This window comes from Gopherus flavomarginatus, chromosome 1 (genome assembly GCF_025201925.1).
Source record: "Gopherus flavomarginatus isolate rGopFla2 chromosome 1, rGopFla2.mat.asm, whole genome shotgun sequence".
NCBI lineage: Eukaryota > Metazoa > Chordata > Testudines > Testudinidae > Gopherus > Gopherus flavomarginatus.
The window spans coordinates 8,079,500-8,094,561 of NC_066617.1; the positions used below are offsets into that span (position 1 = coordinate 8,079,500).

The 15,062-nt window shown below is 51.5% G+C and overlaps 1 protein-coding gene across 1 annotated transcript; it reads left to right on the forward strand.

The window, feature by feature from the left end:
• Positions 1-463: 463 nt before the first annotated feature.
• On the forward strand, positions 464-14,858 carry LOC127043143 (tubulin alpha-3 chain-like). Its single transcript, XM_050936942.1, has 4 exons — positions 464-486; positions 8,556-8,774; positions 12,109-12,259; positions 13,881-14,858. Exons 1-4 carry the CDS (start codon positions 464-466, stop codon positions 14,856-14,858), a joined length of 1,371 nt encoding a protein of 456 aa, XP_050792899.1.
• The last annotated feature ends 204 nt before the right edge of the window (positions 14,859-15,062 follow it).

Consider the following 15,062-nt stretch of genomic DNA (forward strand, 5'->3'; position numbering starts at 1 on the left):
AGGGATGCTACAGAGAAAGCCCAAAGACAGCTGTACAGCTGCTGGTGTGGCAGGATAGGATTTCAAACCCAGCCTTAAATCATAATAACAAGGAGTCACTTCACCTAAAATTGTCCAACATGCTGCTGTCATTATTACTGTTATTTTCACTGCAGTAGCGCCTGCTACCCCTCCCCCCCTCCAGCCCCGTTGTGTTTTCTAGCTATCAGTGTATCTGTCTGAGGTACTCCTAGGGCTCCCATTATCATAGTGTCTGAGAACCTCACACTGCTTAATGTGTTTATCCTCCCACACACCCCTGGGAGGTGGGGCAGTGTTATTAGCCCATTGTACAGATGGGGAACTGAGGCACAGCGAGGCTAAGGCTTAGGGTTTTACCTAGACAGTCTGGGTTTTGGTTTCTGTGTCCGGGTGCCATTTACAGTTGCCAGGTGCCTGGTTATCGGTGACCTGGCAACCCTAAATGGCACCCGAACCAAAAGTCCGGTTACCACGGGATGGGCAGAGGTGTCGGGTCATGAACCCGCGCCAGCCCCTGCTCAGCCGAGGCTGCCTCCTACCTGCAGGTAGGTTCCTTGACACACAGGGCCGGATTAAGGCAGGGGCTTTAGGGGCTGCAGCCCAGGGCCCTGGCTCACAGGGGCCCCACAAAAATAAATCACAGGCAGTGATCTCTAACTGCAGGCTGCTAAAAGTCCCGCGGCACAACAGGGTTCAGACAGGCTGCCTGCATGCCATGGCCCCAAGCTGCTCCTATAAGTGGGTGGTTGCTAGCACGTCTCTGCGGCCCCTGGCAAGGGAGGGGGGAGCAGCCCTGTGTGCTTCCCCTTCCCTCAGCACCGTCCTCACAGTGGCTGTGCCTGTGGGCATGGGCAGTGCATGGAGACATGCTGTCCCCCTCCCCTCAGGGGTCACAGACACGTGCTAGGAGCCAGCTGCTTCCAGAGCAGCATGGGGCTATGGAAGGCAGGCACCCTGCCTGAGCCTTGCTGTGCTGCTGGCTGGGAGCCACCCATAGTAGGCACCTCCCGGCTGGAGCTTGCACCTTGCACCCCAGCCCGCATCCTAACCCCCTGCCCCAGGTAAGAATCCCCCTCCTGCACCCAAACTCCCTCCCAGACCCTGCACCTCCCTCCTGCACTTCAACCCCTTTCCCCAGGTAAGAATCCTCCTCCTGCACTCAAACTCCCTCCCAGACCCACAGCCCTCACCCCCTCCTGCACCCCAATCCCCTGCCCCAGCCCCCTCCTGCACCAAACTCCCTCCCAGACCCTGCACCCACCTCCTGCACCTCAACCCCCTGCTCCAGGTAAGAATCCCCCTCCTGCACCCAAACTCCCTCCCAGACCCTGCACCTCCCTCCTGCACCTCAACCCCTTTCCCCAGGTAAGAATCCCCCTCCTGCACCAAACTCCCTCCCAGACCCTGCACCTCCCTCCTGCACCTCAACCCCCTTCCCCAGGTAAGAATACTCCTCCTGCACTCAAACTCCATCCCAGACCCACAGCCCTCACCCCCTCCTGCATCCCAATCTCCTGCCCCAGTCCCCTCCTGCACCAAACTCCCTCCCAGGAAAAAGACTTGTATACAGGAGCCCCACAAAGTGTAACAGCCCTGGGTCCACAGGAGAGTTAATCCAGCCCTGTATGGCATAGTACAGTGAATGAAAGGGGGAGGGGGCAGAGGACAAGTGCTGGGGGTGGGGAATTGGGGGAAGATGTGGAGCATGGGTGTGGGCATTCGGGGAAGAGGCAAAAAATGGAGTTAGGCCTGGGGATGACATGGGGCCTCAAGGAAGAGGTGGAATGCAGCATGCTAGGCAGGAAGCCACCTAAGCCAGCCAACAGGAGATGCTGACCAGTGTGTGTGTGGAGGGGTGCTAATCCCCTCACCTCCTCACAGAGCTAGACACCTAAATCTGGCTGCAGGGAGGTGCCTATCTCGGCTAGGGATTCACAGCCGGGAGTCCTCTTTGGAGTTAGGCCCCTCTGCTGCTTTTGCAAGAGGCTGGAGGAAGGAGCAAAGGCGGAGCTCCCTTACCACTTTCAGCCCAGTGGTTTGGGTACTCAGCTGGGATGTGGGAGAGCTCTGAGCACTGGGCTACGGGGTATTCTGTCCTGGGGCCCCTCAATCTCTCCTGTTGAAGCTATTCCACTGTGGAACAATAATTAAAGAGTTGTTGGAGCAGGGGGCCTGGACCCCTGCATCTCTCACCGCCTGGATGAGAGCTGTAACCCCTGGGCTATACAGCCATTCCCACTCGTGTTTCCCCCTCCCCCAAATGACTCTTTTGTTAGTTATCCACAGGGCAACAGCATTTAGAGGAGATGCTGCGGGAGCCCCACGTCAGAGTATCCCATATCCCAGTGGGCAGTGAATTCTCAAGCCAAGGGCTGTGGCCGATTTCTGTTACCAATCTGCCTGAGGCATCAGGTGATCAGGCTGACGCTGCAGGATCGTGAAGGGAGGAGATGACGGAGCACACCAAATGTCTAAGTTTTAAAGCTTTATTAATAAAATAACAGCGGCAAGTGTTGGGACTGCATCCACGTCACTCAAAGGAAGCAAGAAAGTGTTAGTACCCCAGCCCTAACCCACTTTCATACTCTCACATGCACGACCCAAGGCTGGCCAAGCCTGGGTGTAACGTAAGAAGAAGAGGGGGAGGGGTGGACGGGAGTTCTTGTCCCGTGCATGGGTCGTCCAGGGTCCGCTGTGATCTCTGACTTGCTTTGGCTCTCGAGAGGGTTTTTAAGTCCTGGGTTTTTGTGGAGGTGTTTTCATTCAGGGCCCTCTGTTCCTGGTGCTCTTTGTACCAGTCCAAACTGTATTTCTGTGGCCTTCTCAGCTTTCCCCAAAACACACTGGCGGCTGTGAGACGGTTATTTTTCCCTCGTTGACTTTGTTGTCTCACTCCTTTTCATGGCCCCTGCAATTTATTCAGCCACTCTCCTTTCTCAAGGTGTGTATGTAGGGGGGACTCTCTCCCCCGTCTTTCTTGGCAGGTAGCAGAGTGTGTGCAAAGGCCTTGGGCTGGAGTTAGCTCCTTATCTTCATGTGCAGCTGGAACATCAAATTAACCGTTCTTTTCTCATTTCCTCCCCCCTCCGGCTTTTTGTCGCCTGTAAAGAAACCTTTTGTTCCACACTCACACCTTTAACCCTTCCCAAAATGCCTTGCGATGCTTGCAACGGGGTTAGCAACATACAGTGCTGATCAGCCTCCCCAGGGGACCCCCTGAGGGAGTGGGCCATGGGTTGTGACTGGGCCCCCAGAGGAAAGCTCTCCACCAACACCCCCCTCCTTTTATCCCCAGGGGTCTCCAGGTCCCTCCATTGCTGGCAAGTGCAGCAGTAACACACAGGCAGTGGGGTGGTCCCTTTGGTCCCAATCCTGCAAGTGACGTCAGTGGAGTTCTGGGTAGGCTCTGAGGTCGACTTGCATGGAGCCTTGTTGGAGAGAATGGAGCTCCCCGGTGTCTGTCTACATGGAGTCACTGTCAGAATAGCAGCTTATGGGAGGTAAGTTCCAAACCACTGAATAATGGCCTGTGCTCATCCATGATGCCATGAGACTGAAAGTAGAGCAAAAGATGTGGATGGAATTCCTTTTAGCAAATCGAATGGCGAGTTTGTTTCAATGCTGATGCATCAGTGTCTTGCGTCAAACACTATCCTTGAACCAGAATCCATCAAGGAAGACGAAGGAAAAAAGTCCCCAAGAGCCAGTGAGTAGAAAGGCCCACAAGTTATGGCCCCAGCCTCGCAAAGATTTGTGGATGTGTTTAGCTTGACACATTGTGGTAAACTTAAGCATGTGGACAAAGTTTGGGTAGGTCGGGCCCAAGACTGGATCAAGTCATTGGCATAAACCCAACAAGTGAGCCTGGAAACCGTATGAGGTCACACACTGTCCTGATTGGAGGGGGGAAATAAAGAAACAACTTCAGCCTCTTTCACACACACAGACACACACACACACACTCTCTCTCTTCCAGCTATAAATTGACCAGGGGTTGGCAATAGGTTTCGTTTGGTGCACAGTCGAGTTGGACTGTCACCATGGTGCATTTGCTGGTGTGTTCTGTCTTAGTCTCTTTTTTCCTGCTCTAATATTGTAACTGGATAGAAAGCACCAGTTAAAGGGAAATTTTTCCTCTTCAATGTCAGTGTTGTGCGACTTCCTGTCTGGCACAGAGTGACTAAGGAAGGGGCTGTATTATTCCTTTGTCTTACACTCTTTTCCTGTGAAGATAGCTAGCTATATCCTGAGCTGTGTTTAAAAACTCAGTTAGGTTTTTAAATCTGTTCCTTCTCTGCGAATGGGAACAGTTTTTTAAAAAACAAACAGAAACAATTAACTCTTTACAGGCATTGCCCTATCAGACTGACGGATTTCTGAGCTGCAAATGCTAACCTGTTTGTTCCTTGAATTGAAGCTTTGATTCGAGCTAGCCTGGCATCTTGTACTTCAACTGTTCCTGTCTGGCTTTGTAGGGAACAGTTGAACTCTGACAAGACAACCTGTCAAAGGCTCTTCTGAACAACTTCCTAAATCTAAACTAACAAGGCACTGCTGTTCTCAATGGAAAAGCCATTTTAGATCATGCTAAGTCTAGAGCTCTGGCAAATTTAACTCTCACATAGTCAATCTAGCATCACACAACATGGGTTCTGTTGACCACAACTTGGAATGCAGGCGTTCGGTACTGCAGATAATCAAGCTCCGAAATAGCGTACTGCTTTTCATCATGGCAACCTAAACTGTCCTACAAATGTGGATATGTCTTCTTCAAATGGGTTAGAAGTGAAGTGAGGGGTGTTGGGCCATATTTTTGGTTCATGGCAGTACTCTAACCAGGGGCCATGCTGCCTCCCGCCCCCATGGGCGGTTTTGCCCTCCCTTTTATGGTTCAGTTGCCCTTTGAAATGCCTTTCCCTGAGGGCTACCCTTGGATAAAGCTCCTTCTAGCTATTAGAATGGAGACATGGAGTCTCACAGTGATAGAGGTTCCATGTTGTTTGCTCAAATGCAGATCAATCTATTCCTGCTCCCCTTCTTTGCCAAAGAATGGCCTCTTGGCCAGCGATTGTCAGTCATCTCTGAAGGCACCTGGCTAGAAAGGTCAGCGTATCCTTTGTCTTTGAGAAACAGGTTCACCCTGTCCCCTGACTTGTCTGGTAAACACATTTCAGTCATGATTTCAGCTTCTGTTCATAACTTTACATCTAAGGTTGCTACACACATTTCATCATGAGATTATTGACCAGTGAGTTATTAATTTTCAAATTATACCACACAAGGCACATTTTGTACAAAGATCATTACCACGGGGGTAGGGCATGAATATTCTCTATTTTTTGTCTGTGGTCTCTGTCTGGTTCTTTGATTGTTTCTGTCTGTTACCTTACAAAGAACAATTATTATATCCCCATCTGCAAGGTGGGAAAACTGAGGCACAGGGTGGGAAGTGACTTGTCCACGCTCACCCAGCAGAGCATTGGCAGAGCCAGGAATTGAATGCTCGTTTCCAGAGTTCCAGCCCAGTGCCTGGGCCTCTAGGTCATCCTGTTTCCTTTCATAGCCAATATATTTACCCTCCGAGGGCTAAATCAGTGCTACTGAGATGTAACCCCATGGTTATAGGGCATCTAAGGGTTTCAAAAGTGAGGCTAGGTAACCCCCCCCAGCAGTCTGTACTTCAGTACTATAGCATAGACCTCCCACCAGGAGATAAAGGAGTAACTCTGCTAACCAATAGCAGAAGCAGATTGTTGTCCTCTAGTGCAGGAGTTCTCAAACTTCACTGCACCACAACCCCCTTCTGACAACAAAAATTACAACAGGACCCCAGGAGGGGAGACTGAAGCCTGAGCCCGCCCAAGCCAAAGTCCCACCACCCCGGGCCAGGGAGCCAAAGCCGAACCCCAAGGGCTTCAGCCCCAGGCAGGGGGCCTATAACCTGAACCCTGCCACCCAGGGTTGAAGCAAGTCTAAGCCAGCCCTGGCAATCCCATTAAAACGGGGTCCCAACTCACACTGGGGCCCCGACCCACAGTTTGAGAACCGCTGCTCTAGTGAACCAGCCACTGGAGGGTGATGCAAAACACACTTGCTGGGGTGGCTTACCCTTGGACCAATAAACAGGCCCACCATGTCACCTCCAAGGTGACTGCCCCTCCATGGTGGGATGAGTGATGACTCTGATCCCGAAACGAGCTCTGCCGGGCTCCTTGCGAGCTCGGGGCCATCGCCCGTCACTCGGTTGGCAACATCTGCAAAGCACTGCAGGATCCTTCACAACGCAGCAGTGCCCAGCTCAACCTCACCTCAATGCTGCAGCCTATCCTCTCTGCCTGAGCAGGGACTACCGGCTAAAAGCACAGCATGCCAAGGGGTGGCGATGTGGCCAAATGTCCACTATGGACTGAAACCATCTACTCAGGTACATACATAGACCCTGTTACTGTACTCATAGACTGTAATGCCAGAAAGGACCATCATGATCATCTAGTCTGACCTCCTGCACAATGCAGGCCACAGAAACTCACCCACTCACTCCTGTAACAGACCCCTCACCTCTGGCTGAGTTACTGATGTCCTCAAATCATGGATTCAAGGCTTCAAGTTACAGAGAATCCACCATTTACTCCAGCTGAAAGTGACTCCAGGCTGCAGAGGAGGGTGAAATCTCCCCCCTCCCACCCCCAGGGTCTTTGCTAGTCTGACCTCAGGGAAAATTCCTTCCTGATCCCAAATACGGTGATCAGTTAGACCCTGAGCATGTGGGCAAGCCTCCAGCCAGACACTGGGGAAAGAATTCTCTGCAGTAACTCAGAGCCCTGCAGTGTCCCACTGCGGGCCGCTGGGGATATTTGCTGGTAGCAGTTGCAGGATCAATACTATAGTATTGGAGCACCTCCCAAGCCTTAGTGTATTTATTCTCACAGCCTCCCAGTGTGAGAGGGAAGAGCTATCATCCCAATTGTACAGAGAGCCAAGAGACACGGGGGCCCTGATCCCCAAAGAGATTTAGGCACCTAATGCCTATTAAAATCAATGAGGCACCTAAATCCCTTGGTGGATCTGGGGTCCAAGTGACTTGCCCAAAGTCTCACAGGAAGCCTGTGCTGGAACAGGCATCTCTCAAGGCCTAGGCTAGTTGCTGTCACCGGAGCATCCATCATCCCAAGAGCATCCAATTTGTCTTTGAAGACAACACCTAGGAGAACGGACTGAGTACCACACCCCTGTGAATACAAACAGAGGTTTTAATGTCTTGGACACCCCCCAAGAAGGGGCTCTGCAGCTTTAAACTTGCAAGCAGCTTCCCCCTCTTCAGGTGGAGCCCCTTGCAAGCAGGCTATAAATTTCCAGTAAGCTACAACAGGAGAGCCATCAGAAACTGTATACAAGAAAGTGCTTAGACTGAATTGCCATGGTAGGTTTCTATGATGGAGGCTTTGTGGGTCAGCTTGTGAACAGGCTGGAGATTGTAAAGTCTCTGGCTATGTGTGCCTTACTACTTTCTCTTGGGATCTAATGAAGTGGTGGGTTTTAGGGGGTGCTTTTTGTTTTTGGAAGGGCTTATAGCTTATAGAAGCAGGGAGTGTTCCTTGTAAGTATAGCTCTACCTCTAGTTTCCCTTTCAGACCTGCTCAAATGCTGCTTATGAGAGTATAATCCATTTAAAGTCTAGGGGCTTTCAGTTGCCTGGCTGCTAGGAAAGCAGCAAGCCTAGGCTGATTGGGGAAACAGCCACAGCTGTGGCCACACCTGAATCAGACAACAGCTGGCCTGTATAAAAAGGCTGAGAGCTAAGAGCTCAAAAAGGCAGGCTCCAGGCTGGGAGACAGCAGGGCCTGGCTGCCTGCAGAAAGGGGACTGGGGGTGAAGCAGGGCTGGGGGAAGCTGGAGGAGCAAGAAAGATCCAGGCTGGCAACTCCCCAGGCTGCAGGGCCTGGTCCAAGGCCCATAGAGGTACTGGGAGGCACAGGAAGGCAGCTGGTCCAATCACTGCTGCCCCCCCTCGCCTATGATGAGTGGCTTTTACACTGCAGTCAGCCCAGTGAGCGGAGGCTAGATGGTGATGGGTAGTAGCCCACAACTGAGGCAAGGTGGGGATAGAGGGTTGGGGGTTCCCCTAGGTGGGGAGACCCTGAGACTACAGGGCTATTGCTAAGGGGAAGCACCCCAAAGACAAGGGGCCCTGGGTCCTGGGAGGGACATGGGGGGTGGGGGCTGCAGCAGTGGGACACTGGCCTGCAGAGGGTGCTGTGTTGGATAGAGCTAATTCCCTGAGATAACCAGCAGGAGGTGCTGCAGGGGTGAGTCCTGCACTGTCACAGTGATGTCTAGAGTCTCTCTAGAAAAAAGGAAAATTATGGGGAATTTTATCCTTCCTACTGAAAATTAATCCTGATCCTGCAAGGTAGGATACAATGCTGAGGTTGATCCCACTGATGCAGGGTTGAGGTTGTCTAGGTCAGTTATCTGTGTGCATGGCACATACAGCCTGTGTCTCTCAATGCGGTTCTGACTGTGTGTTTCTGGAGGGAATGCCTTTCTATCCATGTGGGCCAGGCTGGAGTCCAGATGGGCAATGCCTGCTGGGAACTCTATTGCCTAGAACATGGAATCCTACCAGACGGGACCATTCCTGCCCCAAAGGCAAGTGAACAAGTGGATTCCTCTTTTGAGACTTTCTTCTGTGAGACTGCAGCAGGGAAGCATGTTCCCAGAGTGGTGTTCATAGACCTGGAGCCAACAGTCATTGGAAAGATACTGACATGGATGAATCTCCTTGATGTGCAGTCAAGGCCGGCTTTAGGAACTGCGGGGCCCAATTTGAATACCCAGTGGCAGTCTGGGTCTTTGGCACTTCAGTGGCGGGGGGTCCTTCGCTCACTTCACAACACTGAAGGACCCCCTCCGCTGCTGAAATGTCACTGAAGACCTGGACCGCTGCTGAGTGAGTACAAAAAATTTAAAAATTAAAAAGCATTTAAGGTGCGGGGCCCAATTCCAGGGAATGGACCTAAAGCCGGTCCTGTGTACAGTGACTGTCAGTCTTGTCATCCTCTCCATCACAAACTGCAAACACTTGCAGGGTTGGGAGACTGGCCTCCAGATGGCTGGGGTCCAATCAGGCAATGAGCTAGCTCCACCAGCCTCACAAGCAGGGCCGGATTAACTCTCCTGTGGGCCAAGGGCTATTGGATTTGGTGAGGCCCCTGTATACAAGCCTTTCCTAATTTAAAACACAATGATTACAATTATGGCATTGAGGCTATTAACTTTATACTAAACTTGCCTTTTAATTAACATTAAGCTATTCTGTGGTTACATTTCAGTCTTAACTCTAGTCTGTTTTTTAATTCAAAATAGTCGACTTCTTACCTTAGACCAGCTGTTGTATTAGTTTCTTTCTGGGAGAGAGTTTGGGTGCAGGAGGGATTCTGACCTGCAGGAGGGGGTTGGTGCAGGAGGGAGGTACAAAGTGTAGGCTCCAGGCAGGAGGCACTTACCACAGGCAGCTCTTGGCCAATGGTGCAGCAGGGCTCAGGCAGGCTGCCTGCCTGCCATAGCCCTACGCTGCTCCCAGAAGTGGCCAGCTGCTGGCAGGTCTCTGCGTGCCCCTCAGGGGAGGAGGACAGCACGTCTCCATATGCTGACTGCAGTGATGGTGCCGGGGGCCTGGGCAGTGGGTGGACCCGAGCCTCCCCTTCTCCCCCACTGCTCCCACGCCAGGGGCTGCAGAGATGTGCCAGCAGCCGGTTGTTTCTGGGAGCAGCGTGGGGCCACAGCGTACAGGAAGCCTGCTGAGCCTTGCTGGACACTTAGCAGTCTGGAGATCATGATCGACTGGCAGACACTCCAGGATTGACCCTTCGATCATGGTGACCGCTGAATTGTATATAATTATGGATTTATTTTTGTGGGGATCCCCTTACCTGAGGCCCTGGGCTGCAGCTCCTAAAGCCCCTGTATTAATCCATCCCTGCTCCCCAAATTTCTAGAGAGGGTGTAACTGATAGGCTTTCATTCAAATAGTGGATGTTCAATATTAAAGGGATGCTGCTGGACTGAAGCTCCTCTGTTTAAAACATGGCGCTTTAGTCATTGGTGAAGACCAAAGTGTCCCATTGGGATGACCCTCCCTGGGTGAGGTCAGGAAGGTTGTGGCAGTGGCTAGTGCAAAGGATGCCTTTCTCACCCAAGCAACCCTCCTCCCTGTGTGCAAGGGTCACTGTGTGGGAGTGGGGAGGAGAGAATGCAGATGGTGAAGGAAGCACATAGTGGCCAGTCTGGTAGAGGGATGCTCTGGCTGGTTCTTATCCTAGATGTCCTCCCCAAGGTCCATATCTAGTCTGGGTACAGTGTCAGTGGCTTGAACCTGCCATGCTGAAATCTTTCTGAGAAGACTGTGGAACAGACCCTGAAAATGAGGACAGTCTCTGGGCTTGAAGACACATGGCTTTCCCATGTGAAAACACAAACCTCATGGTCTCCAAAGGCATGGCATTCTCCTCCTGCATGTGCATTGGGCAGGGAGTGATGTATGTGGAGGGGAATGCTGGATGGATCTGAGACACAAGGTCACTTCTTAGATTATCTCTGTGCTTGTTACTACACCTCTTCAGAGAACAGGAACTGAAAGGTGCAACCTCCTGCAAGTCCCTCAATAGGGACAATTCCCAGCTCCCATGAGCTAGCACAAAGCTGCAGTGTCTGATAGGGGAATTTATTCTCAGAAGTCACTTAAAGTAGTTTTAACCCTCTCATTCAGGGTTTCCTGGTGAGCTTATTGCTGTAGCATCCAAACATCTTTGTGTGACAGCTTTGATCATAGAGACCCCCTTGGGACTGTTACCTGACATGCTGAGATTACCTCAGAGCCCATTTTTTCCTGCCAGCTTGAGACTCCAGACTTGTTGAGCCAGACACACTAGCCTGCTGCAACACCAACCCAAGTCTGGTCCATGCCCCCAAAGCTTCAGACTTTAAGTGAAAACAGCCCTGCAGATCACGTATCTCCAGCTCCCAGGGGGATCCAACCCCCTAATAAATCCTTTTTACTCTGTATAAAGCTTATACAGAGTAAACTGGTAAATTGTCCATCCCCTATAACAGTGATAGAGAAATGCACAGCTGTTTGCTTCCCCCAGTATTAATCACTCATTCTGGTTTCATCAATGAAGTCACTTTTGTTTAAGTATAAAAAGTAGGATTTAAGTGGTTTCAAGTAATAACAAACAGAACAAAGTAAGTTACCAAACAAAATAAAACACACAGCTCTAAGCCTAATACATTAAGAAACCGATTACAGGTAAATCTCACTTTCCAATGTTCCAATAAGCTGCTTTCACAGGCTAGACTCCTTCCTAATCTGGACCCAATCCTTCCCCTGGTACAGTCCTTGCTAGTTCCAGCAGGCATCTTAGGAGAAAAGCAGGGGCTTTCTCATGATGGGGACCTCCTTTTGTTCTCTTCCACCCCCTTTTATAGCTTTGGCACAAGGTGGGAATCTGTCTAGCTGGGTCCCCACCTCTCCTTCTAAATGGAAAAGCACCAGGTTTAAGATGGATTCCAGTATCAGGTGATGTGTTCACATGTCCTGTGAGACCCCCTCTATTCTTCCACAGCTCATCTGCAGTTACACAGGAAGGCTTGCAGGTAAATAAACCATTTACAACCAATTGTCCTAGTCAATGGGAGCCATCAAGATTCTAAACCACCATTAATGGCCCACACTCTGCATAACTACTGTGGGACCTCAGTTATATTTCATATTCCTAGTTTCAGATACAAGTTTTATACAAATAGGATGAACATGCTCAGTGGATAAGATTTGTAATGATACCTTACAAGAGACCTTTTGCTTAAAGCATATTTCAGTTACATCATATTTCTATAACACATTATGGAGTGCAACATCACACTTGGGTTTCATGAAACCTACTGTGTGGGCCTAACCTACCCTTGGTTTAACTCACTGTGGCTTAGTTGCCCTGGCAGTTTATGCACCTTCTCATGCTCTTGTCTGATAGCAGCTCCGTTTTTATCATGGTAGATTGCAGATCTCACTATACGGTCTCGCTCCCCCACAGATGAGATCCGCACGGGGACCTACGGCTTGCTGTTCTACCCAGAGCAGCTCATCACAGGGAAGGAGGATGCAGCCAATAACTACGCCCGAGGTCACTGCACCATTGGGAAGGAAATCATTGATAACGTATCCGCCAGGATTCGCAAAATGGCAAGTAGGAAAATCAGTTTTGTAAATGGCTGGTGCGGCACGGCACAGCTCTGCCATGTGGGCTGGCTGCAGAGTTTGAACCCTGGGTCTCCATGCAGCTAGTTCTGAGCTTACATTGCTGGAGCTAAGGGAGGGGTTCCCTCTGCACCCTGAGAACCCACTCCCTTTAGGAAGTGCCCTACTCCCATCACAGAAAGGTCGTGGCTCCCTTCCCACCCACCCCTTAGGAGCAGGAGTGTGGGGTCCAGTCTCTCTCAACCACATCCTGTAGGGGTCCCCCAGTATGTCTGTGTAACCCACTGGTGAGGTGTGTTACAGGTTGGAGATCCCCAGTGTGTGGCCATGAGGGCAGCCTTCCCATTGAAGTGGGTGGGCTGGGCCCTCATTGCTCTAGGTGGGGGTGGCTGGGCCTCCCAGGGAATGGATCTGGTTGAGATGCATAAACCCTTTGCACTGCTTAGAGTTCATGTTTCGGACTCAGGCAGGCAGCATTGCACTCAGGGCCGGTGCAAGGATGTTTCGCGCCCTAGGCAAAACTTCCATCTTGCGCTCTCCCCCCAGCGCCCCCTCCCTGAGACCCCCCCGGCAGCTCCTCCCTCTGCCCTGAGGCACCCCCCCTGCAGCAGCTCCACCCTCCACCCTGAGACCCCCTCCGCCCCAGCTCAACCTTGCCCCATCTCCTCCCTGAGCACGCCGTGGCTGCTTCACTTCTCCTGCCTCTCAGGCTTGCAGCGCCTAAGCTGATTCCCGCCGCAAGCCTGAGCTTGGTGAGCTGGGGCAGGGAGTTCCCCTGCATGCCACCCCCACCCCCCTTACTTGCTGCAGACGGCCCTCCCCACACTCCCCTGCCCCAGCTCCCTCTTCCTAAATGCCGGCGGTGACCGGGGCGGCTGAAGATCTGGCCACCATGGTTACTGCCGAAGAAAATGCCACCCCCCAAATTCTAGCGCCTTGGCAACCGCGTAGGTTGCCTAAATGGTTGCACGGCCCTGAATGCACTGGTGACGCTTGGTTCATGCATCCAAGCTGCCGCCAACCACAACAGCTAGAAACTCTTTAAAACAGGGAAGCTGAGAGTTTCCTGGAATAATGTGCCTCAGTAATTTGTCTTCTAGGCATAGGCCTGTCATGCATGGGAACTTCATAAAAACATTTCCCCAAAATGCTTGGGGTAGTGATTGCCTTGACATCAGTGGGTGTTGAATGCATCTAACCAGAGGCATCTGAATTCTGTAACAATGGCAGCCAAAATGAACTGTCCTCCAGCAACTGGCCCCTTGGGGACAAGCTATTCAACAGGTATCCCTCCCACCATGCTCCTGCTCACTTGCTGGCATATTGCCTATTCTAAAGGTGAAACTCCTATTAAAAAAAAAAATGCAGAACCAGGGTCTGCTTCACTAGCTGTGTTGACTGAACCTTGCTCAGGGTAGGCTGTGACTTGTGCCCACACAGCCTGAGGCAGCAATCTATGGCATGTTTCACCTTTCCAACCGGCAACTGTAAGTGATGACTAAAAATGTCACTTGTGCCTTGTCTCAATGATTGTTTCATACACATCATGCTTTAAATCCCAGCCCTTAAGAGGGGAATGGGAGTCCAACACTTTCTTCTACTGCAGGCTGACCAGTGCAGTGGCCTTCAAGGCTTCCTGGTCTTCCACAGCTTCGGAGAAGGCACAGGCTCTGGATTCACATCCCTCTTGATGGAGCGTCTCTCGGTGGAGTTCGGGAAGAAGCCCAAGCTGGAGTTCTCGGTGTACCCTGCCCCACAGGTCCCCACTGCGGTGGTGGAACCCTACAATTCCATCCTGACCACCCACACCACGCTGGAGCACTCGGACTGTTCTTTCATGGTGGACAATGAGGCCATTTATGACATCTGCAACCGGAACCTCAATATCGAGCATCCCTCCTACCCCAACCTCAACAGGCTGATAGCCCAGATAGTGTCGTCCATCACTGCTTCCCTGAGGTTCGATGGTGCCTTGAATGTGGATCTCACTGAATTTCAAACTAATTTGGTGCCCTATCCCCGCATACATTTCCCCCTCACTACCTATGCACCCATAGTCTCGGCAGAGAGAGCCTACCACGAGCAGCTCTCAGTGCCTGAAATCACCAATGCTTGCTTTGAGTTCTCCAACCAGATGGTGAAATGTGACCCTCGCCGAGGCAAATACATGGCTTGCTGCCTCCTGTACCAGGGGGATGTGGTGCCCAAGGATGTGAATGCAGCTATAGCAGCCATCAAAACCAGGAGGTCCATCCAGTTTGTGGACTGGTGCCCAACTGGGTTTAAGGTGGGCATCAATTACCAGCCCCCGACCGTGGTGCCAGGGGGAGACCTGGCTAAAGTGCAGCGGGCCGTCTGCATGCTGAGCAACACCACGGCTATTGCAGAAGCCTGGGCCCATCTGGATCACAAGTTTGACCTGATGTACGCGAAACGGGCCTTTGTGCATTGGTATGTGGGGGAGGGGATGGAGGAGGGGGAGTTCTCCGAAGCCAGGGAGGACCTGGCTGCTCTAGAGAAGGACTATGAGGAAGTTGCGTTGGATTCTGCGGATGGGGATGAGGCAGAGGAAGAAGATTATTAAACGCTTGTTCTAGGTATTAGCCTGGCAGTGCTATTCCTCTTGTGGGCTAGATGTATCTGGGCTTACATTTAATTACTTGCAGTCTTGCTGCTGGATATCCCTGCATGTCACATTGACTGTTACAGCATGGAAGACGGTTGTGTGTCCAATGACTGTCACGTCCTCAGCTTGCCAGTTCTCTTTGAACTGGAACTGTGAAAATAA

Bases quoted from the DNA above. Each gene is read 5' to 3' on its own strand.
- LOC127043143 (XM_050936942.1), top strand. From the start codon at position 464: ATGGCACCCGAACCAAAAGTCCG. The intron at 487-8,555 runs GTTACCACGGGA...GTGTTTCTGGAG, and splicing joins GCACCCGAACCAAAAGTCCG to GGAATGCCTTTCTATCCATG. The intron at 8,775-12,108 runs TGGAAAGATACT...TCGCTCCCCCAC, and splicing joins GACCTGGAGCCAACAGTCAT to AGATGAGATCCGCACGGGGA.